Source organism: Phodopus roborovskii, unplaced genomic scaffold (assembly GCF_943737965.1).
Source record: "Phodopus roborovskii unplaced genomic scaffold, PHOROB, whole genome shotgun sequence".
In the NCBI taxonomy this organism is placed as follows: Eukaryota; Metazoa; Chordata; class Mammalia; order Rodentia; family Cricetidae; genus Phodopus; species Phodopus roborovskii.
This window is the reverse complement of record NW_026126622.1, coordinates 3,271,581-3,295,393: the sequence shown is the minus strand read 5'-3', so window position 1 is coordinate 3,295,393 and position 23,813 is coordinate 3,271,581. Positions and strand designations below refer to the sequence as shown.

General features: G+C 44.5%; 1 protein-coding gene across 2 annotated transcripts; it reads right to left on the bottom strand.

The window, feature by feature from the left end:
• Nucleotides 1–14,783: 14,783 nt before the first annotated feature.
• Selenos (selenoprotein S) lies at nt 14,784–23,167 on the bottom strand. Of its 2 annotated transcripts, none has more exons than XM_051206470.1 (6): nt 23,029–23,167; nt 22,330–22,464; nt 20,342–20,448; nt 17,280–17,369; nt 17,053–17,131; nt 14,784–15,380 (listed from the first exon to the last, which is right to left on the bottom strand). In XM_051206470.1, the coding sequence occupies exons 1-6, from the start codon at nt 23,102–23,104 to the stop codon at nt 15,301–15,303; spliced, it is 567 nt and encodes a 188-aa protein (XP_051062427.1). In that variant the 5' UTR covers nt 23,105–23,167; the 3' UTR covers nt 14,784–15,300. The 2 variants fall into 2 exon arrangements, with proteins under 2 accessions (XP_051062427.1, XP_051062428.1); XM_051206471.1 differs by lacking the exon at nt 23,029–23,167 and adding an exon at nt 22,988–23,015.
• Between the last annotated feature and the right edge of the window lie 646 nt (nt 23,168–23,813).

Here is a 23,813-nt window from a genome sequence, read left to right as displayed (position 1 = left end):
CCGCCGGGCCGCTGTCCCCGCCGCAGGCTCCGCGCGCCCTCAGTCCACCGCCCCCGCCCGCGGAGGCCAGTCCGCCCTAACGCCACCAGGCCCGGCCCGGGCAGCGCCGCGGCCGCCGCGGGCCCGCCGCGCCCATCGCGGCTCCCGAGCCGCCCGCAGGCCCCGCGCCGGCGCTTTGTTCCGCGCGCCCGCCCGCACCGCCGCGGCCTGCGCCTTTAAGAGGGGACCATGCCCCGCGCGCGCAGCCGGCGACTCCGGCGCGAGGCGACAGCGGCTCCTCCGGCTCGCGTCCCCCGGCTGGCTCAGCTCGGCTCGCGCTGCGCCCGCCCTCTCGGTGCCCTACGCCGCCGCCACTGCAGCTGCACATCCTCCGGCTTAGCGCGCCATTGCAAAGGAGCCCCTCACGTCACGCACCGCGCGTTAAGAAGCGGCCCGCCGGCGGCGTGCCGTGACCCCTCTCGGGATCCGTCCGCGCTTCGTGATTGGCGCAAAAGTGAATGGGGGGCAGTTCACGTGGCCAAAGTTTAACCAAAAAAAAAAAAAAAAAAAAAAGGCGTCCGCAGTCAGCCGCGGGCTGAAGGGGCGTGGGTTAGCATCGACAAGAGCCCAGCGGCCGGGACTCCAGCCAGGGCTGCCCGTTACCCGCGGCCACGCCCCCGCCACCCGCGCCCCGGCTCCGCACGTGGACAGAGTTGACCGGCTCCCCAGACGCCCTTAGTCGCCACGCCCTTCCCTCCCCAGGCCGAGCTCCCGGCTCTGTGGCCAGTGCAGCTGTGTCCACACAGCTTTGTAATCGCCGTGCTATGGGCAGCCGAGCTGGAGCGAATGCAGACACAGTCCACCTGGGAACGCTTGCGGCACGCGGGCTGGGTGCCAAGCGTGAATTCGCTTAGTGGCTATGGCTGGCCTCGAACTCGGAGACTCGCCGGCCTCTGCTGACTTAAAGGATATGGAGGAGTAGTGGGCGAATTAACGGTGATGATAAACACCCTTATTGAGTCCCGGTGGGTGTTAGGGTTATAACAGCCCAGTAGCCACCTGGGCCTGAGTGGTTTTTTGAGAGTCTAATAGAGCTCAGTGTGGGCCAGGAGCTAGCTGAGGCTGAATATTATCTTGGATAATCTTCTTGATTATGCAGCTAGAGAGGCTGAATTCCAGGCCAGTGTGCTACCACACTGGTCTAGTGGGTGCCAGGAGTTAAACCCTGAATCTCTGATGGGCTACACCAGAATTCTACCCTCTGAATATGGCTCTAGGGCCTGAGAAATTCACTCATTTAACCAAACAAATAGAAGACAGAAAACAAGCATTCGTGGGGTGGGAGGCTATTCTTGGATCTCTTTTCCATGATTAATATATCAAAAGGCTGAAATACTCCAATTGAAACAGCAAAGCTGTGCAAGGTACAGATACCTCTCTGCCACTGAATGGTGGTTACTGCTGTTTATTCTTTGGATAGTGCCACTTTCTTTGACACTTGTGATTTATTTCAGAAATAGTTCGTTACCTGCCTCCCCAGACTCCCTCTGTAGGGATGGTCCACATCTAAGAATAAAATATTCATTATGCAGTGAAGACAGGATTCCAGCAGTGGTCTTTAAGGAAAATACAGAACACAGAGCCATGAATTACAGGCTGGGAACCATAGAGAAAGGTTCCAGTAAGACCATAAACCACAAACGCCAAGAAATCACCAGAGCCCCCAAATTCACACTGATTTACATAAAGTACAAATCTGGCAAGGCACAGATGCTCAACTCTGTGACATAGTCAATGCCTTCAGTGTCTTCTAGCCTGCTTTATGTCTATATTTTCTAATTAAGTCCAAATGAAAAGACAGAACTGTGTGATGAGAATATGCTGAGAATGTTGAACATCTTGTTCCCTGTTCCCTGCTTCCTAGAAGTCCCTCAGTTCCCAAGTCAACACCCTTACCCACCTGAGCTCCTGATGAACAGAGAAGCTATGTGCCCAAGTTGCTCCTTGTAGACTTGAGGTTATTACATTTATTTATTGTGTGATTCTGTGTGTGTTTATGCTCATGGTACGGTGCACATGTGGAGGTCAGAGGACAACGTTCATCAGTCTGTTCTCTCCTTCCACCATGTGAGGCCTGACAAGCACCTTTCTTTACCTGCTAAGCCACCTCACTCAAGCCAGGGCTCATCCTGGACACATGCTCAGCCTGGAATGGGATGTGAGTTCTACACTGAGGCCCTACTTGGCCAAGCTCAGAGTCTTAGGACATGACAGTCCCTTGTATTTCCTCTGGAGCACATGAAGGGTTCTAGACTAATGGTTCAAAATGTATTCAGAAGTGACAGCTTACTAAATTTTCTGTTTGCCTGAGTGCAATTCTTTATGACATCATTAAAACTGATCTCTGCCTGCTTTACATTTCCTGGTTAATTGCAGCTTTATTCTCTCACACATTACATTTTTTTTCTGCTGCTAATACACTGATTGCCTGTTTAAAACAGTGTAATGTTTCATATGATTTGTTGCCATTTCTTGGAAACACACGGTAAATACCTCAGTTGTTTGTTGGCATCATGCCTCGAACAACTGACAGGGTTCCCTGTATGGATTTCTTTAAAGAAACATTGAGGCCTCAAGCCCCAAACAGGAGTCTCTGGAAAAAAAGTAGTCATCTTTTCAAAAAAAAAAAATTCAGGAATGCCCCTTTTGTCCTGTCAGCCGGTTCTGTTTGCTGCATGCAAAGAACCCTCATGGCCATTCCACCGATGTGGCCACTTAACCTCAATTAATCCAGTGGAGCTTTCCTTCATTACCAATACTGCTATTAAACTGACAAGCAAGATCCTCATTAGCTTTTTTATTTTTCTAGACAGGAATGATAGCACACACTTGCAATGCTAGCATTTACTTGAGAGGTTGAAGCAGGAGGATTGTCAGCTCAAGGCCTCAGGAAGTGGGTGAGATCTTGTTTTAAACTTAAATAAATAAGGGAAGGGAGAAAGAAAGGGTTGTGAGTGTAGCTGAATGTAGAGTGTTTGCCTATCACACACAAGGCCTTTGGGTTCAATTCCCAATACTGCTCCATTTTTTTCTCAATATCTCCCTCTATTTAGGGGCATTTCCAGTATGAGACAGGAGATGACAATTGATTGTGTATTATGTTACATTTGTTGTCTAGAATGTCCTTAGTGTTGCATCAGTCAGGGTTCTAGGTGAACAGAATGGATAGAATCTATGTATGTTAAAAGATTTATTAAAGTGGTTTGCAGGTTATGGTCCAACTAGTCCAACAATAACTGGTGTCCAACGGAATCTGGTAGTTGCTCCTTCCATGAGGCTGCATGTCTTAAAACTGGTCTTTAGTCTGTGTTGGAATCTCAAAGAAGTAGGTTCTAATACCAGGAGAAGAAGGCCTTAACAGCAGGGTAGATGAACTTGATATCAAGAGTGAGGGTGGGCAGGCTAACAGCAAAAGCTTTCTTCTTTTGTCTGGCCCAGATTTGGGGTGGGTCTTGCTGACTCAAACAATCCAATCAAGAAAAATCCTTCACAGCACAGGAGTGCCCAGCTTCTTGGTTTTAGGTGGTTACAGATTAATCAAATTGACAACCAAGTTTAGCCATCACAAGTGCCTCATGTACTTGGTTTATTTATGAGTTCTGTATCCGGTTTCGTGAGACACACTTTTCCACACAAGCCTGTGTATATGTGCACACATGTATCTCAGAGAGAGTGAGAGAATTGCTAAAAGAAACAACACAGCTCTGGGAGCTGGCAGGACTCTTGGGAAATAGCTTAAATGTTTTTTAGGAGAAATCTTCATGACAAGGTTTGCTCTAGTCAAAGTAGCAATGATGTGTGACTAAACAGTGGTTGCCAAGAAATGCCATTGATTTTCAAACTGAGGCTGGAGCTTCCCAAGTTCATACAATGACAGTTCATACAATGTTTCTATCCACAGGACAGTCCTCCCCTCTGGTGAATCATGTCTGTGCCGGATGAGCTGGCTCAGACATGGCCACCTGAAGGCTCCCCACATTTCTGGTCAGGTCTGGGTAGCTCATGGAGCCACTCTGGAAATGTAGCTCAAGCTACATTTTAGTCTTAATGGAGGACTAATAAGTTGCAGAAGGCTGAAGCTACTAATTGAGGCAGCAATCTGAATCTACAAATCTCTAAAGTATGATTCCGAGGATAAGAAAACATTTATAGTGTGCCTTTTGATCCACCCATGTGTCACACACCCTGTTAATCTACAATCACTACAATACCGAGGCCATCTTGTCTTATCACTCACCTGATGGGTGCTGACTGCTGTTATCCAAGAAATAAAGGCCTCTCTGAGAAACCACAGTAACAGAGTAAGACACATTTTACTAGGGAAAAGCAAATCATATAACTCATTTGGAGGCCAAGTTTGTCAACATCACGTGATCACAAATGACAACTGCATTTTGGTTTTTTGTTTGTTTGTTTTGTTTCCAGACAGGGTTTCTCTGTGTAGCCCTGCTGTCCTGGAACTCATTTTGTAGACTAGCAGGCCTCAGACTCACAGAGATCTACCTGCCTCTGCCTCCCAGTTTTGTTTACTTTTGGGGGGGGTTGTTTTGTTTTGCTTGTGGAATGAGTGTGTGTTTGCCTGTGTGAGGGCACATGTGTGGGCATTAGTATGGAGACCTAAAGTAGATGCCGGACATTTCTCTTTCTTTTTTAACAAGCTTTATTTTTATTTTATGTGTATTGGTATTTTTCATGTGTGTCTGTGGGAGGGTATTGGATCCCCTGGAACTGGAGTTACAGACAGGTGTGAGCTGCCATGTGGGTGCTGGGAATTGAACCTGGGTCCTCTGGGAAAAGAGCCAGTGCTCTTTAGAGTTGAGCCATCTCTGCAGCCCCAATGCCGGGCATTTTCTTCAATTATACCCCACTCTATTTATTGAGGCAGAGTCTCTCAATAAAAGCAGAGTTCTCAAATCCAACTAGTCCAGTTAGCCAGCTTGCCCCAAGGACCTTTTTTTTCTGGGATTGCAGACAGCTGCCATGTCTGCTCTGTTTCTGTGTGGTTTCTAGGGACCCTAATGCCCTCACATTGCTAGAATTTCATCTAGCAAATCACCTCCTTGGCCTCTGCATTAACTTTTGACTTGGCAATCCCACTTCTAAGAACTTGGTTTCATTCAAACCAGTACAAAGTGCCTCTTGGACAGATTACTCTTTGCTCCATTGTGTGTGAGGGTTAACTGGGCAGCCCAAGTGTCTGTTTATAGGGCTACAAATGAAATACAGCTGCTGCTCTATTTGTGATAGGGCTACATTACATTCTGATTTCTCATTGTAAGTTGGGACTGTTGTAAGTGGGAAAAGCATAGAATATACAGAATGCACCCAAACACCCCAGTGAAGCTACAGGGCCCCATTAAAAGCTGGTTGTCTCCCCTGTGTGGCTGGTGGGGTGAAGATGCAGTCCAGCAGCAGAAGAGGGGATTGGATCATAGATCACCAGTCTAGGCAAACAAAATTCAAAGTGCAGTTTCTATTGAATGCTCTTTTTGTTTGTTTTGTTGTTGTTGTTTGAGACAGGATTTCTCTGTGTAGCCCTGGCTGTCCTGGAACTCACATAGATCCTCTTGCCTCTGTCTCCCAGGTGCTGGGATTAAAGGCTGTGCCACCATGCCCGGTTTACTGAAAGCATTTTCCTTTTGCCCTGTGATAAAGTCAAAAAGCCAGAAGTCAAACCTTCTTCCATTGAGACCATCTGTGTTCTACAGAGTGTAGACAGAGTGTTAGGGCTCTCTACACAGAGTTGGAAAGAATTCCACGTGATTAGAGACACAAAGCAGTAACAAAAAACATTTCCTTCATGTCTTTATGACAAATTATAAGATCTGAAAGTGATGACCCAGGGGGACCTGGGAAGGGAGGACGCTGGAAAGAAAGATGGGAGTGAGATTTCCCACCAGGTTCTCTTAATATTGGTCTGGCTTTTTATTGCTTGAGGAGTTTACAACAACAAAATGACACTGAAATACTGATAGTATAGGAAGACAATGGATTCTACCTCACAGTTCAAGCCTTTATCTTAATGTGAGCAGAAACTAAGTCCTGGAGAGGTGAAGCATTGAGTGCCTTCCCCAGCCACAGCCCAGAGAGCTCAGGCTGGAAGCAGGAATCACCCAAACACTCATTTGCATGTTTTGTTTCTTGTCTCTCAATACTTAACTAAAGTAGAAACTGCAAAGAATACATTTCATTTTTTGCTTTGCATTTCCTTAATAAACCAGCAAGAAAATGCCACTGATGATCTTCTTAGATCATTAAAGTGCCTACACAAGGTGAGCATCCATTTTTCAGATTACTGAAAAATCTCAAGCCCAAATGTTCCAAAATCTGCAACATTTTAACCACTGACAGGATCCCACAATTGAAAAACTCCATAACATAAAATTTTGTTTCATACACAAAATTATTTAAAGTATTGCCTAGAATTGCTTTCAGACTAAGTAAATGAAGCGTATATGAAGCATGAATGTACTCTCATATTGAATATCTCGACTGCCATTAGAATCTGTCTACGTATTTCACACTTAGCACCTTCGTTTATTCTCGAACCATCCATAATACTAGAGATTTATCTTTTTAACTATAAACATAAAAGAAAAAGTCTTCCAACACGTTTAGTACAGTGGTCATAAAAAAAAAAAAAAAAGGGTTAGTGCACCAGCAGTACTGGAACTTGAGACAACAGCGCCCTCTTCTGTTATACATAAATCTTGTCGTGACAGGGTTTCTTTAATTTTTTTTTTTTTTTTTCATTTTTATTTCTTTACTTTTTACATGTATGTCTATGGAGGTTAGAGGATAACTGATAGGAAGGAGTTGGTCCCCTGCTCCATCATGTGGGTTCTGGGAATCAAACTCAGGTTGCCCAGCTTTCAAGGTAAGAACCTTAACCCACTGAGCCGCCTGGCCCAGCCAGGGTTTCTTTAATCTTCAGTCTCACAGAGATCAACAATGATTGTAGTAAATCCCAGCATTTAGTTTAATCCAAGCACTCAGAAGGCAGAGGCAGGAGGACTTCTCTGAGTCCAAGGCCAATCTGGTCTACATATTAAGCTTCAGGACAGTCAGGACTACATAGAGATATGAGAGAGAAGGGGAGGAGGGAGGGAGGGAAGAAAAAGAGAGACAGAGACAGGATAATGGCCACATGCTTCATGGTTTATTTTAGTCTAATTATTGCCTAATCCAATATTTTCAAAGCTAATGTCTGGTTCTAGAGTTGTGATGACACTGTAAACAGAGCCGTTTAACTTTTGAATGCTGTCAGCTAGAATGTATCCTCTGCATCCTGAATTGAGAGTATTGGAGAGGTGGAGTTGGCTTCTGAAAGTTTATTCCAGCTGATCCCGATGCCCACATTGGTATGGAGCCATGGCTGACCTCTTTAATGAGCCTCTCATCCCCCACCAATGAATGCAAAATATTAACCAACATAAGTATCACATATGGGTATAGACATTATTGAGAAGTTTGTGTTTGTAGGAGTCTCTTGCTACAGAACCTCAAATCTCTGATATTATATAGCTACAAAAACTAGAGGGTGTATGTGTGTGTGTGTGTGTGTGTGTGTGAAAAGGTTGTGAGACTGCCTTCCCCAAGCCTTGAAAGTCCACAGCTTCTGGATGTTGGGTAGTCATGGAGTCAATTGGTATGCAACTGGAGGAAGGGATAGAGCTAAAGGTCAGAGAGGTATATTTCATCAGTAACCTTGGCAGCAATGTTCCTACAAGGATGCTATAGTTTGGATCTGGAATGTCTTGCAAAGGTCCATGTGTTCAAGGCTTGCTCATTAATTCCTAGTACTATTTCCAGGTGATAGACCCTTTAAGAGGCAGGGCCTACTGAGTGAGTCCAGTCTTGGAGGCATGCCCTTGGAGGGATGTTGGGGCCTGGATTCTTCCTGTTTCTCTGCTTCCTGGCTGCTATGAGGTGCTGACATTATATTACATAAAAAAGATAACATATCTTTATTACTATAAAGGGTGTGGCTTTGGTATGTAATTGTCCCTGAATCTCAGCTGCTACAGCTGATGGCTCAACACATTTCACTAATGGTGAAATACTGAAATGAGTTCAGGGCAGTGGTACAAACCTATAGTCCAAAGAACTCTACAGCACTAGAGTAATTTTTCTTCTCATTTTTCTGAATCTCGTGTGTGTGTGTGTGTGTGTGTGTGTGATGCATGCATGTGTGAGTATGCTTGCCCCTACATATGCACATGGAGGCCAGAAGTCAGTTTATCCTCCACAATCACCTTCTATTTTGTGAGCTCCTGTTTCAGCTAGACTGGTTGCCTAGCAACCCTGTGTGGTCCTCCTGTTTCTGGTCCAGCACTTGAGCTACAAGCATATGCCACCAGGCCAGCTTTTACATGAGCTCTGGTGATCAGAACTCAGGTTCTCACGCTTGTGCAGCAAGCGCGTTCCTCCATGCCCTTGTGGTATTTCTTAGCCAATGGGAAATAGTTTTTTGAAAAAGAACTTTGAACCAGTGAGATGACTCAGTGAGTAAAAGTGCTTGCAACCAAATAGACTGAGTTCACACTCCAGGTCTGAATGGGGGAGGAAAAGAACTGACTTCTCCAAATTATCCTCTGACTCACACACACACACACACACACACATAATTAAACCCTTTTGTCACTTTTTAATATTAGAAACAAATGTTCACACCATTGCAATATGTATTACATTTTAAAATATCTGGTCATAATAAATTTACCACCTGTGATGGCACATGCCTTTAATCCCAGCACTCAGGAGGCACAGCCAGGTGGATCTCTGAGTTCAAGACCAGTTTGGTCTACAGAGTGAGTTCCAGGACAGCAGGAGCTGTTATACAGAGAAACCCTATCCTGAAAAACCAACCAAACAAACAAACAAATAAATAAATAAATAAATTCACTACTTGAGCAGAGTGAGGAGCTGTGTGGCTCAGGCTTGCATACAGGAGCTTCCCATGCATTTGCCTAGAACACATTCCAACCCATTCACCTCTACTGTGCTACTGTGTCAACTTTCATGGTGCCAAAGGAGCAAAGTGGCTCCAGATCCAACACCAGAACCATTCTGTCACTTGGGGCCCTATCAAGGGACAGAAACATCAATTACTTTTTAATAGAAAGAATTTTAAGACAACTTCAGTGCGGTATGTCTTAGCTGCTTTTGCTGTCAAGGCACCATGACCAAGGCAGGCTACTGAAAAACGTTTATGGGGCTTACAGTTTCAGAGGGTATGATATGAGCCCATGACCATCATGGCTGGCAGGGGATGGGCACTGCAGCAAGTAGGGAAGAATGGCTGTGGAGCAGTAGCTGAGAGTTTAACACCTGACCCATAGGTCAGAGAGACAGAGTTAACTGGCAGTATCGTGAGCTTTTGAAATCCACCCCCAGTGAAATACCTCCTCCAACAAACACCCTAATCCTTCCCAAACAGTTCCACCAACTGGAGATCAAACATTCAATTATGTGAGCCTATGGGGCCATCCTCATTCAAATCACACATGGTATAGTCGACACACAGTAACTTGTGTATGTTTAAAACATATAATTTGTTTGTTTGCTTGGTTTTTCAAGACAGAGTTCCCATTGCAGCCCCGACTGTAGTGGAACTATGTAGACCAGGCTGGCCTTGAACTCAGAGATTCACCTGTCTCTGCCTCCTGAGTCCTGGGATTAAAGGCGCATGCTGCCACCATCCAGCTAAAATGTATAATTTAAGAGGTGTGGCTTCAGGAGTGTGCCTGAGGTCCTAGATTTGATCTCTAGTACTACAAAAAAATAAAAGTATACATTTTAGATTTCAACATCTGTATGTGAATGTATTAGTTATTTTTCGATTGCTGTAATGAATCATGATCAGAAGCAACTAGTAAAAGGAAGAGTTTATTTGAACTTACAGTTGCAGAAGGGTTTATCTTGGCTGGTGGGGGGGTGGCATGAGGCAGCAGGTAGGCATGAGATGAGAGCTCGAACAGCAAGCTGTGAGCTTACAATTCATTGGCAAGAACAAAGCTTGAGAGTGTACTAAGAATGCATGAGACTTGAAACTTCAGAGCCCACCTCCCTGGTACTTCCTCCAACACAGCCACATCCCCTAAGCCTACCAAAGCAGCACTACCAACTGGGGACCATTTGTGCAAACATCTGAGCCTATGGGGGACATTCTCATTTAAACCACCATGGTATCTATGACACTAAAGCCACCATCAGTTGAAACAGTGAACTTATTCATCCCAAATGTTTTCTCCCACAACCCTCCTTTGTGGGGGAGGGGGACTAGTCTCACACTATAGCCCCGCCAGGCCTTGAACTTCTGGCAAACCTGTCTCAGGCTGTTTTCAGAGTGGTGGGATCATGGGTGTGAACAACATCTAGTGTTTTGTTTGTGAGGATTCAGACTGGCCTAGAGATCGTTATCTTCCTGCCTTAGTTTCTCAATGCTCTACCAGGTTCAATCCCACCCCACTTCTGCTCACCTCTCTCAATCTGAGGTGTGCTCCATCACTATGGCATAGTGGGCCGCACTGGGGTTTTGTATAAAACGGAATCGTGTGTGTATACTTCATTTGCCCAGCTTCTTTCTGACAGCATTAAATATTTTGAAATCTGTCATGCTGTTGCATGTGTTTTATTCAATCATTCCATTGTACTGCTAAGTGGCATTTCATCCTAGGAATGAACATGTCTGTCAATTCATCAGTCCTTGGATGTGTGTATTGATTCTGGCTTAGGCTGTGATACATACAGTTGTTGTGAACATGTATATTATGCACATGCTTTCCCAGGGGCTTGAGCGTCCATGTCCCTTAGTGAATACTTATGAGTGCAATAGCTAGGTAATATTTGGTGCTATAGTAGACATAAATTCATTTTTTAAAAAATTTGTTTTAGCCAGGTGTGGTGGCACACACCTCTAATCTCAGCTCTGAGAAGACAGAAGCAGTCCATCTGAGTTTGAGCCTAGCCTGGTCTACAGATTAGTTCCAAGACGAGAAACCCTGTCTCAAAAAAAAAAAAAAAAAAAAAAAAAAAAAAAGAAAAAGAAAAAAGTTTTTAGTGTATGCTTGTCTTCCACGTTTGCAGGTGCCTGAGGTCAGAGGGGGGTACTGGATCTCAGGAAGCTGGAATTACAGTAGATAAGAAGCCACTGGACATATGGCTATGAAATGAACTTAGTTCTTCTGGATGAGCAGCAAGCACCTGATGGGCATGACAGACCATTTTTCCTTCCTTCCTTGTGCCCTCCAGTGTGGTGCTAGGGGTGGACCCCAGGGCCTTGCACATGCTAAGAAAGTACTCAGTCACTGAACCACACCCACAGCTTCCATTTTCTGCTTCTGACAGAGATGCATGAGTGTTCCAATTCATGTTGAGTGCACAGCAACACTTGAAAGAGTAAGTCTTAATTTCAGCCTTGGTGGCATTTCACTATGGCTGGCCTTCCTTCCTTCCATCTTGTGTGTGCATGTGTACACACACACACAGGTGCCTGCAGAGGTCAGAAGAGGGCCTTGGGTCCTTAGCAGTTAAAGTTACAGATATGAGCTGCCTGATAGGGGCACTGGGAACAGCACTCCAGGTCTTTGGGATAACATTACAAGCTCCTAACTACAGCATGGGGTCATCTCTCCCTCCAACCACTCTCACTGTGGCTCTTAAACTGCAGCCTCCTGACTACTAATGATATGAACACAAAATCGGATTAGAGAAACAGAGTACTTTCAGAAGCAGTCATAGAGTCCCTGGACATGACTGTGGATGTAGACATAGCTAAGCTGGGCGACAGGAATCAGAGGGCTGCAGGTATGTGGCAACCAAAGGGATTGCAGAGTCAATTTGCTGCTTCTGATGGCCTTTGCATGTACACAGAAAAAAAGAATCTCAAGATAGCTATGGGCCAGTGTAGAACACGAGGGAAAAACCAGGAAGCCCTGCTGGTCCCCATCCTGAGCCTCATTATACAAAGAGCTGCAAAGAATTCCTGACTCTTGGTCTCAGCACTCCACCACCTACTTCCATCGGTGCTTGTCAGTGCATGCACCAGGAGCAATATTCCTCACCTTGTGAGGCTCACACTCAGGCCTCAATCCACAGCTCATGAGATTTCCCAACATTCTTTGGAGAAGTATAGGACTGCTCTGAGTGGCCACAGCTATTCGATGAGTGTGGGTCAAGACCCTATCTATATGCACAGGCAAGCAGTGGGCAGTTATTGGAGTGGGACCTCTAAGGCTGGTAGGAGAATGAGGAATGAACAGGCTTATGGAAATGGGAGTTCAGACTCGATGTTTTGGGTTAGGGTAGTCCACAGTTCTTACCTTAGGGAGCTGGCCCAACATCCAGCTCCCAAATAAGTTCACAGAAACGTATTCTTTCTTAGGAATGCCAGCCTTGGTTTGGCTTGTTTCTAGACAGCTTTTCTTAAATTATCCCATCTATCTTCTGCCTCTGGCTTTTATCTTTCTCTATTCTATATACCTTTCTTTACATCTTACTCTGTAGCTGTCCATGTGGCTGGGTAGATGACTGATGTCGTCCTCTCTCCTCCTTTTCTTGCTCCTTCATCTCTCTTCCCAGATTTCTATTTATTCTCTTTGCCTGCCTGCCCCAGCTATTTCTCGCTCCTGCCTACCTTTTGGCCATTCCGCTCTTTATGAGACCAATCAGTTGTTTTAGGCAGGCAAAGTAACATAGCTTCAGAATTAAACAAATGCCACAGAAAAGAAGGCAACACAAGCTGGGTGGTGGTGGCACATGCCTTTAATCCGAGCACTTAGGAGGTAGAGGCAGGTGGTTTTCTTTGAGTTCGAGTCCAGCCTGGTCTACAGAGTGAGTTCCAAGACAACCTCCAAAGCTACAGAGAAACCCTGTCTTAGGGGGAAAAAGAAAAAAAAAAAAAAAAAAAAAAAAAAAAGGAATGCTTCACATTTTTGCATCATTAAACAATATTCCACAGCATAAAGAAATGTAACACATCTTCAACTAATATTACATAATACCTGTGTGCTTCAAAAGGTTTTATGACTGGCTCAGCCCATTCTTCCACATGAGGCTTGGGTTTTGACCTTTACACTCCTGCCCTCAGTTCCTTCTTTCTCAAGCAGGCAGGCCTTGAGTGATGCCAGGCCACCCATCTGAGTAATTACTGCCCTCAGTTTGTCACACATAATTTCCACAGAGTTGCTTCTTCAGTTGCACTAAGCTGAGCACACCTTGATTAGCTCAGGCTTTGGGTGAACACAAGGAACACAAGGATGAAATAGACTACATTGATTAGCACTGAGCAAGTTACTTAACTCCTCTAAGCTTCAGTTCCTGAAAACCAAGCAGGTACAGTGTTAACCAGCTCTGCAGATACCACATGGGAAATGCTTTCCCAAGCTATTACACAGGTGGCATCTTAATACCTAACACCCATTATTTATATATCAGCAACACTGATACTTCATAGATTCTGCATGATGTCATCAAAGCCTGCCAGGAACACCTAACAGTACACAAAATCACACCCTTCTACTACATTTTCTCCTATTTAGTTTCTACTATAAATCAACACTGCCGCTTAGTTGAAAGTCACTTAACACAACTCAATCCCTCTAGACTCCACGCCTTAATGAGCTACTTGTTTCTAACGCCAGTGCTGTGCCCATCCCAGTTCTTCCCTCAAGCCTTCCCCAAGACATTGATTGAGCCTCCGTATCTGTCCTTGAACTTGAAATCCTCCTGACAGCCTTCCTAGTGCTGTGACTACATGAGTACTGCCAGACCAAACTCCCCAACGGAAGTCCTAAAAAGACTATTTTCTCTTTTATTATGTCAAGACAGACACTCCACATACTATTTTGCCTCTAAGACTTCTAACTTTCTAGCCAAGTGTGCTATTATGGTTTAATTCTTTTTTACTTTCCATGACTGATTCTATGGCAAAAGTGTCTAACATCCACCATGTAAGCCAAAGCTGGCCTGAGTTAAGAATGGTTTTGCTGTTTAAAACAAGTGTTAAATAATACATAAAATTCAAAGACTGTAGCTGGGCACAGTGATGCTAGCTAGGCTCAACACCCAGAAGGCAGAGGTTAACAGATTTCTGAGTTCAAGGCCAGCCTGGTCTACAATGTGAGTTCCAGGATAGCCAGGTCTACGCATAGAGAACCTGTCTTGAAAAACAAAAACAAACAAACAAAAAAAATCAAACTGTGACACATAAATATATATACATACATAATCAGCAGAGTCTTACAGAAAATCCCTAGCAGGTCCTCTCAAGGTCAAAAGAGCCTAAATGAGCATAAAGGAAGTCCTGGCAGCTCAGTAAAGGCTTTGCTGTTAGGTTTGTGTGTGTTTAGACAGGGTTTCACTACCTAGGGCAGTCTGGCAATCCTCCAGTATCTGAAGTATTCACAGGCAAGTACCACCATGCCTATCTGTTTTCCTTTTAGCAGTTTGTTACAGTGTACTTGGGTTTCCTTAGGCAGTCTCACCATGTAGCTCTGATGAGCCTGGAACTCACCATGTAGCTAAGGCTGGCCTCAAATGTGCAGATATCCTCAGGTCCCAGTGTGGGGACAGAGGCACACACCACCGTAGCCTGCTATGCTATGTCTCTACCCTACTAATGCAGCGACTTTTAAAGTCACTGAGACTATCTGCTACTAGCCATGAAAAATAAGTAAAACAATTGGAGACTGAATGACAAAAAAGCTGTTTAATGCCTGGCAGACAAAGTCAAGCTCACAAAGAAATTTCCTTGAGTTTAATAAAGATGCTAAAAATGTTACTTTTCAAGTATTTAACTTTTTCTTTTTTACAAAGGTCTGTACATAAAAATAAATATACAGAAGCAAACCCAGTCAACTGTTTACATCAGTAATCCTCACTGGTGGGCTCACCATTTATAAGGAAGACATCATTCAACGCATCCTGTCACAGAGACTGTCCTATCAGCAAGGACTTCTACCCCAAAAGATCATCATTAGGCCTCCTTTACAAAGTCTGCTAAACAGCAAGGGGCCTTCAACCTACCAACTAGCAAGTAACCATGAAATTAATGGCTGTCTCATCTCTAAGTAGAGTGTGGACCTAATGACGATGTCTTATCTCATACTGATCAAAGCCCTTAAAATACAGGTAGTGAAGAATGGAAATAAGCCCCACCGTTCCTTGGCTAGTCACTGTGAAAGTGTGCGTAAGGCAATTGAGTTGAGGGTTAAGGGTTCACCTTGCTAATGTCAAGTGACACTAACAAGAGTCTTAACTTCATCCACCAGATGATGGGCCCCTGCGTCCAGGTCTCCAGGAGCAGGTTCCACCCCCTTCACCAGTCAGAGGGTTATAACCTGAAAGTGAATGGAAACAGAACCATTTTGATGGCTGGAGAGGTGGAGACATTATATATTAAAAACTATAGCCACAAATCTAGCATGTAAAACACTGCAAAGACATAGGTTCCATCTATTGAAGCTACAGAAAATGGACTTTTAAAAACAATTAAATGGCCAGATGTGGGATCTCACCCTTGTAGATCAACTCAGGAGGTTGAAGACCTTGCATAAGACCAGCCTTGGCTACACTGTGATTTCTAAAACAGCCCAGGCTAGAGTTTGAGACCTTGTCTCAAAAACAAAACAAAAGCAAAGCAGAACATTTTAAAAGGGTGTGATGGTCCAGGCCTGTGATCTCAGTCCTTGGGAAGAGGTAGCAAGAACAATGGTCAAGATCACCCTTGGCAACACACTCAGCTGGAGGGCAGCGTAGGCCTAAGACTTCGTCTCAAAAATGAACAAAAAACAAACCAAACAACCAACCAGAATGGAACTTTCCACTTCTAGGAGTCAGAACTGGGTCACCTACATCTTTTTTCCATCCTTCCCTCCTACATCAGATCCTCACAGCCAATATGAATAAGTGGGTGTTTCTTTCTGAATGCCCTAGGCTCCAGTCAGCCTTATGTGGGTTGGTTCTCCTCCTTGTTCACCATGAAATCTCACCCTGGGTCAATTTCCTCATTGGCAAAGCCAGGCTGTTTATGCTGGCCCTAGCTCAGGACTACTGGACAGCACAACAAACCATGCACAAACTGAAGTGTGTTGGGTGAGCTAGGATGAGAGAGTAATTAGCTCTGGAGGGGAGCGGGTGAGATACATGTTCCATTTCCTCAGACTCAGCCTGAATCACAAAAGATTGCTAACTTCTCTGTTTGTGTGTCCCATCTTCCCAAGATATGTGAAATCCCTCAGGGACAAAATGACAACATGCTGCTATGGTGTCACCTAGAGTGTCTAGTCATGTTAACACAGAAAAAACAGCTAAGTGAACATCTGTCTATATCTTGAGGAAGTTACTCATAGGAAATAGGGCAGCACCGTTAGCTAAACAGTGTCTCCAGACACTGCTCTGTCAGATCCTGGCTCTCCTTTCCTATCACAGCACTATCCCAGGAACAATTAAAACATTGAATCCAAGCATCCTTACTGCTCAGTGAACAGCCACAGCGCATTCTGCATCTGCTTCCCTTATCTCTACAGTCCTAAATTTGGGGACACAGAAACAAAGAGACTTTTTCCTCACTATACAGCCTAGGCTGGCCTCCTCCCAGAGGGAAGCTTCAGCTGCCCAAGTACGAGGATTGCAAGTATACAGTCTATGCTCAGTGGGAAAAAGAACCTGAGCAAATGCAAGGACCTGACTGCAAAGCCCTAGCACTTGTGCATAAAGCCAGGCACAATGACACACATACTTATAAACTCAGTGTTTAGGTTAGAGACAGGACTATTGAGACTTCCCAGCTGCCAAAATAGCTCCAAGAAGAGGGGAAGACCTTGTCTCAGTGAATAAGGTGAAAATTATAGAGCAAGACATCCAGTGCCCGCTGGCCTCTGTGTACAAGGATGTATGCACTGGCACAGTGAAGTGTGCACACACCACACATACACAGAAAGTATGAACAAAAAGACAACAGATCTTGTAATTGTTAACATTTCTAAATGTTTCACATTGCCAGGTTCTTACCACCTCCCCTCAAAGGCTTTTTGTCAGATTTTCTTTTGGGGGTGACAGATGAAGTAGAAGGCCCAGGACCATCTTCTTCCTGTTTGAACATACACAAGTTTAACAATCAGTAAATTCTACTCAGGGCTATAGCTCAATATGCCATGCTCTGGGTTCAATTTACAAAACCACAAAACCAATCCAAGTCCCAGCATTCCACATGGCTAATTTCTGTCAACTCCAGTTACCTGAGGCCTCCCTGTATTTCTTCTGTAACTTCTGCCTTCTTGCATGCTGTCCCACATCTCAATCTTCTGTCTTCTTTTCTCTTCTTCAAGCTAAGAAAGAATCACACACATAAGAAAGCACTCAAACTCCTATTAATCTCAAAGAAAATGCTCATCGAGAATTCTCAATTCAAACATCTCTCGAAACACATCTTTACTTTCATTTATTCCTTGGGGGAAAAAAGCAGCTGTGCATGGCTGGGCATGATGGTACACACCTGTAACCCTGGCACTTAGGAAGATGAAAGAAGACTAAGTTTGAAGCCATCCTGGCCTACACAGTGAGACCCTCTCTCATAAAACCGTTATTAAAATGCATGGAGGGGCTAGAGAGATGACTCAGCAGTTAAAGAGCACTGACTTCTCTTCCAGAGGACTTGAGTTCAACCCCAAGCATTCACATGATAGCCCACAACTGTCTGTAACTCTAGTTCCAGGGGATCTGGCATTCTCACACATACATGCAGGCAAAACACCAATTCATATAAAATCAAAACAAAGTTTTTAAAAAGTATGGAAAAGGAAACAAAAAGATTCCATTATTTCAACCCACTCTTATCAGGCCATTCTGGCAATGCAGAAGAAATGACCTGGAAAGGGTATGTGGCTGGCAGGTCTGTTTTATCAGTGGCTGTGCCACTTAGTCCTTTTGCCTTGGGCATTAGATCATAGGACAACAGACTGACAATTGCATTAGGAAGTTAAGCACTATGGAAACAAGCAAAATGATCACAGCAGAAAATCACACTTAGCAATGAGTGCCTGAAAAATCTGTGGTAGGTGTGGATATGTGTTATTTGCTTCTGCTTGCTGTTCCATTGACAGTAGCCATTTTTTTTTCAAGCAGCCAAGCAATGCATGCATGTCAGGGGCATTTGATCTCTCATTTCCAAAGGAATTCAAACCCAATGCAGTCCATTCTGACCCTAATTAGTTGTGATGTCATAAGGACACATGATGGATGAGATGCATTAAAAGCACACATTCTGCAAATTTCTCCATGGTATGCACATCTCTTGCCAAACCTGTCCCTTCAAGCTTGAGGACCTATTTGAGCCCCAGAACTCAAGAGTGGCAGGAGAAATGACTACTATATGTTGTCCTCTGATCTCCAACTGTATACCATGGCATGGACATGCCTGCACTCACACAAAAATAATAACTTTAAAAAATCCAAAATGATTATATAGCAGATATATTCAAGCATTGCCTATAAGAGATCTAAGCTAACCATAAGCCAGGCAGATACGATGGGCATTTGAAAAAAACATGCACATACTATTTCCATTTCTATTCAAAAGGACCCATACAATACACTCATAAAATACTGGATAAAATATATCTGTAAAAATACTTTAAAAATTAACATTACTGGGATATTTAGGCAGTAGGTAAGAAGCAGGGACAGTGGAGACTTAATTTCCACAGAACAAACTTCTATACCACAGGTTTTTAATTATTAACTTTAAAGTCAAGCTGGTGACTAAGGAGAAGATAGGCAACTAACATTGAAGGCTGCTATTGGAACAAATGTTTTAGGAAGAGGAGTGTATGTTTATGTTTTATTATGTCCTTTCCTTCTGGGTCCCAGCCAAGCTGGGAAGACCAGACCCAAAGGGATGACCAGGCAAAAGTAAGAGAAGCTGCCAACTGTGGCAGAAAGGCACATGTCCCTGAAAGCCCCAGCGGCACAACCGAGACTAAAAATTCTTTGAGACCAAATTCTCTGGTGCCTCAAAGCCAGCAGAGGGTTCTTTTTTGTGGAGATCAGACAGGCTGATGAGGCAGGCTCTGAAAACTTCTGGCATGAAATTGGAAAGCAGTCATTTCAATGACAGAGTAGCTCAATGCTGGTGTGCAAATATGATCTAAACGAGCTTGGTCTTCAGCTGGTGGCAATGTTTGCAGATGCCATGGAACCTTTAGGAGGGGCAGCCTTGCTGGAGGTTTTATAGCCTGGCTCCCTTTCCTGTCCTCTCTGCTTCTTGTGTGAGGGTGGTATGTCATCAGTCTGCTTTCTGACTGCCAGGCTGGCCTCATGCTCCTGTTGTCATGACAGACTATATCCTCCCCCAGGGACTGTACACCAAAATAAACCCATTCTCCCCAGCTGCTTCTGTCATTCCATCATAGCAACAGAAGTAACTAATACAGCAGTCATACTCCCATGAGGTCCCATGAGGACCAGTGCAACCCACCTGGATGCTCAAAGTAATCCTTGGTTCTTCCTTCCCCTCACTTCCTACTTTTCCTCCCATGGGGGGGGGGGGGATCTTCAAAATTCCCATCTTCTGGTCCACACCTCCACCAATACAATCGTCATCAAAGCCTTATGCTGTATTTTCTTGCTCTCCTGAAACCCACTGCAATGTGCTTCACCATCCCTAAACCAGGTCACATGCAAAACATAGCTTCAAACAAAGCTAAATGTGGAACTTGCAATCTCAGCACTTTGGAGGTAGGCAGACTGGTATCTACCCTGGTTCCAGTGGCATGTGACTCAGGCATACAGTTTTGTTGAGTAATAGTTATAAGGAAATACTTAAAGGCAAGACATAAAGATACACCTTTCTTCAAGAGTATTTCTTCCTTGACAGTTCTGTACAAAGCAAGCATGCTGACACACAGTAAACCAAAGGAAATTAATTCTTAACACCCACCCAAAAGACATGCATTCACTCACACACACTGTCCTCATGTGCTGCCTTTCACTGTAGCTAAGCATTCACACATCCATTCCTAACTAACATATTTTACTTTATATCTCCCATGTTGAGATAGTAGACTCTGAAATGCATCTTGATTAATGAGACACAACCCTGCTCTATAAGCTTGCAAATAACAGTAAATATATTTTATGGACTGTTATCACTAAGCCTCAAACAATTTAAAACTTCTAGGTAAACACAGTTCAAGGATAGAGGTGTGCATCAGTGATAGAGACCTTGCCTAGCATGCTCAAGGCCCTGAAAAAACAGAAAAGAAAAAACCCAACACATTTATTAAGTCAACCCAGGTCATACCTGTCTCAGTTTTTCCTTATGTTTTTCAACTTGGGCATTTAGATCTTCCTGCATTCTCAAACGAGCAGCTGCTAAAGCCTCTTGTCGCCTAACAACAACATCAGGTTCTAAAACAGCAGGGAAAAACATTAGGTATGACTCCATATGAAATAGCCTATAAATATAGAGGGGCTCAAAGGTCAGAAAACCATCACAAAATAGATCCTTGCATACGCACAGTAGAGCAATAAGCGCACTGATGGCCACCACAGCAAAACTCTACTATGCAATTTGGTCATCTCACTTGCATCTGATGTCTAGGTTGACATCAAAGCAAAAGCAAAGCAAAGCTGATGGCTTTGGCACCTTATCTATCACTTTATTAGCCCAGGTCTATGAAAAGAGGTGTAAGATCTTGTTTCAACAAAGGACAGTCCTTCCAACTAGCATTACAAAAACAAATGTCCCAGTTTAACTTGCTTTTGGTCTCATGCAACCTTGATTAGCCTCAAACTCACTATGTAACACAGAAACACCTTAAAACTGATCCTCCTGCATCTACCTCCCAGTGTGAGACCACAAAAGTTTGCCAACATACCTCCTTTTATTTGGTACTGGAGACTAAACCCCAGGCCTTGTGTATGCTAGTCAAGCACTCTACCAAAGAAATCACAGCTCCAGCCCCAATTCTTTAAAAAGAAAACATTTCTTTCTTTCTTTCTTTCTTTCTTTCTTTCTTTCTTTCTTTCTTTCTTTCTTCCTTTCTTTCTTTCTGAGATAAGGTCTCACTGTATAGCCAGCCGACCCAGAACTCTCTTTGTAGACTGGACTGACCTCAAAGTCATATAGATCTGCCTGTCTCTGACTCCTCCTGAGTGCTGGGACTAAAGGTATGTGCCCCATACCTGTAAATATGAAAAATAAAAAGACCCAGAGACTGATATTGGGGTTCAAACTTCAATCTTAAGCTCAGAAAAGCAAAGCAGCTGGGCCCTAGCTCTCACTCTACCTTAGACTGAAAGGTGATACTGGCTCCACCAAACCTCAGACTGCTGCCTCTCCTCATCGTGGCTGTAGAATGAATGAGGACTTCAATGTCTTCCTATCCTCAATGTGGCTGGAGAATGAATCCTTGATACTGAGTCCTTGCTTCTGTCTTATATACCTCCCTAATACTGAGATTAAACATGTGTGATCCCAGGTGCTGAGATCATTTTCATGTAAGAGGTTTCTCTTTAGAACTGGATCAATCTTGTGTAGATCTGAGTGGTCTTGTACTCACAGAAATCCATCTATTGCTTAAGCCTGAGTCCCAGATTAAAGGTGTGTACCATCACTCCTTCTGGCTGCTGGGATTAAAGATGTGTATCACCATTGCCTGACCGCTCTAGCTTATGGCTGACTTTGCTTTCTGAATCCTCAGGCAAGCTTTAATTAAATCATAAATAATGTATCACCACAATACCCAACCCTAGTTTACATTTTTACCTAGCTGTAAATCAAGGCTTTCCACCCTAATCTCAGTACTATAGTAATTCTAATGGATGGTAAAATTCTAATTTTAGTTATACAGAAACATAAAACACTTTCCTTTGGGCACACCCCCAGAAATAGCTTCTAATGGAATGGGTGCCCTTTAAGGTGTTTTTTTGTTTGTTTTGTTTTTGTTTTCCTTTTCTTTTAAAACAACCAAATGAAAAGTGGAAATCAGATTTGATGAGGTCAGTGAAAAAATTCAAAACAAAGTGAATGCAAAATTCTAAGAGTTTCTAGTCGCTCACAATAATTCTAGAGGTCCCTCAATGGATGTAGGTGGAGCACAAATAAACAGTTTTCACGTCAATCCTCTCTAAAATTAACAGTCACTAAACAAGATGTGTATTATGTGTGCTACACACTATGGAAAATTTTTGTACTTCCATAAATATTTCAAAACCCAAACTTAAAGGCATAAACTGCTGCCACCCACATATGTAAGCTACAGGTGCCTTCATTTCTATCACACTAACCCAGAACAGTCTCTGCTTGGTCCAGCTGCCTCTGCCTCAAGGCCCTCAGTCGGACTGCAAGTTTCTGGATGACAATGTAGAGAAGGATGCAGCTGAAGAGGATGTACCAGCCATAGCTGGCCAGCAGGGAGCCCACTGAAAAAAGAAACCAGTTTCAAAAACGGAAAATGCCATTTTTTCAATAATACCCAACAAAGATAAATCACAGCTCCTGCCTTCATAACCAGCACATCTAGCTGTGGAAATGGACTCCTAAGTAGTTACTATCTGGGTGAGGAATGTAAGGATTCCGGAATCGCTGGGTACACAAACTTGTCAACCACCAGGGCACTCGGGAGAAGCCTGGAGAGTCCAGGACACAGAAGCTGAGTTAGGAAGGACTAGGGGGACGTGTCTATCAGATTCAGGAAAGCAAAGGCCTTCCTGACTCCGGGAGCTGCACTTTGTAAAAGAGACGGCAGTGGGTTAGGGTTGTGCGGAGCGAAACGCCGGCCGGAGGACTCCAGTCACTGCAAAAGGAAGGTTTAAAGATTCCAGCGAACTAGGTCCGAGAGCGCCCGCCCAGCCAGGCCGACTCCCAAGAAGCTGAGCTCGGGCCCAGCCTGCTGTCCCGGCCTGCCCGCAGCGATAACGCCAAGCCTCCTAGAGGCCGACCCACCGAGCATGGCGGCGCCCGCCGCACGCCCCGCCGCCCCTCACCTGTGACGTGCAGGAATCTCAGGCCCTCGGTCTCCAGCGCCGGGCGCGCGGACAGAGGTTCCTCGGCATGCTCCATGGCCGCTAGCTGCCAACGACTCGGCCGCTCTTCTCGGCTCGCAGCTTCCGGTTCGGCCCTATGTACACGTGGCGCTCGCGGCCGCCGCGGTCCTGGCCTATCGTGACTCGATCTGTCTCGACGTTGGACCAATCATAGAAGGGGTGTGGCTGGAGGGCGGGGCTAGAGGATGCCCAGGCGGAAGCACGTTTGACTTTTAAGGGAGGAGCTGGCGGGTTTGGAAGCTCTGGAAGCTTGAGTTCGATCCACAGCTCAGCGCGTATAACCGATCTTAAGCTGATATCCTACAGACCTTGGGCTTGGTACTGATTGGACACCGAGGACCAAGAGATTTGGAGCCTCCTGGGGATAAGATTTGCATCCCGCCCTTGTCATGGGGCGACTGAGGGTTGTAGCATAGGTCCCCTCCACAAACGTGAAGGAAGCGACCTAATATTCCACTGACTTAAAATTATTTCTAAGGAACCACAACCCCAAGGGAAGGAATTAATCTAGTAATGATTCCAACATGTTTAGACTCTTACTATGTGTCACATGACCAGCTTTTGTAATGCTTCCCAGCTGGAATTTGAAACGAAACTGATGGAATCAAATTTCCCAAGTCTTAGGTTAATATGGGGATTAAGAAGGCAACAACTGCCTGGTGGTGGTGGTGTCACACGTCTTTAATCCCAACTCTCTGAATTGGAGACGGGTCTGATCTACAGTG

What these genes read in the sequence shown, in the direction of transcription:
- Selenos (XM_051206470.1), bottom strand. Translation starts at nt 23,104, where the DNA reads ATGGAGCATGCCGAGGAACCTCTGTCCGCGCGCCCGGCGCTGGAGACC. An exon ending in ATAAGGAAAAACTGAGACAG is followed by an intron (nt 17,370 to 20,341) that starts GTATGACCTGGG and finishes ATTCTTTCTTAG; the next exon opens with CTTGAAGAAGAGAAAAGAAG. An exon ending in AAAGCCTTTGAGGGGAGGTG is followed by an intron (nt 15,381 to 17,052) that starts GTAAGAACCTGG and finishes ATTCACTTTCAG; the next exon opens with GTTATAACCCTCTGACTGGT.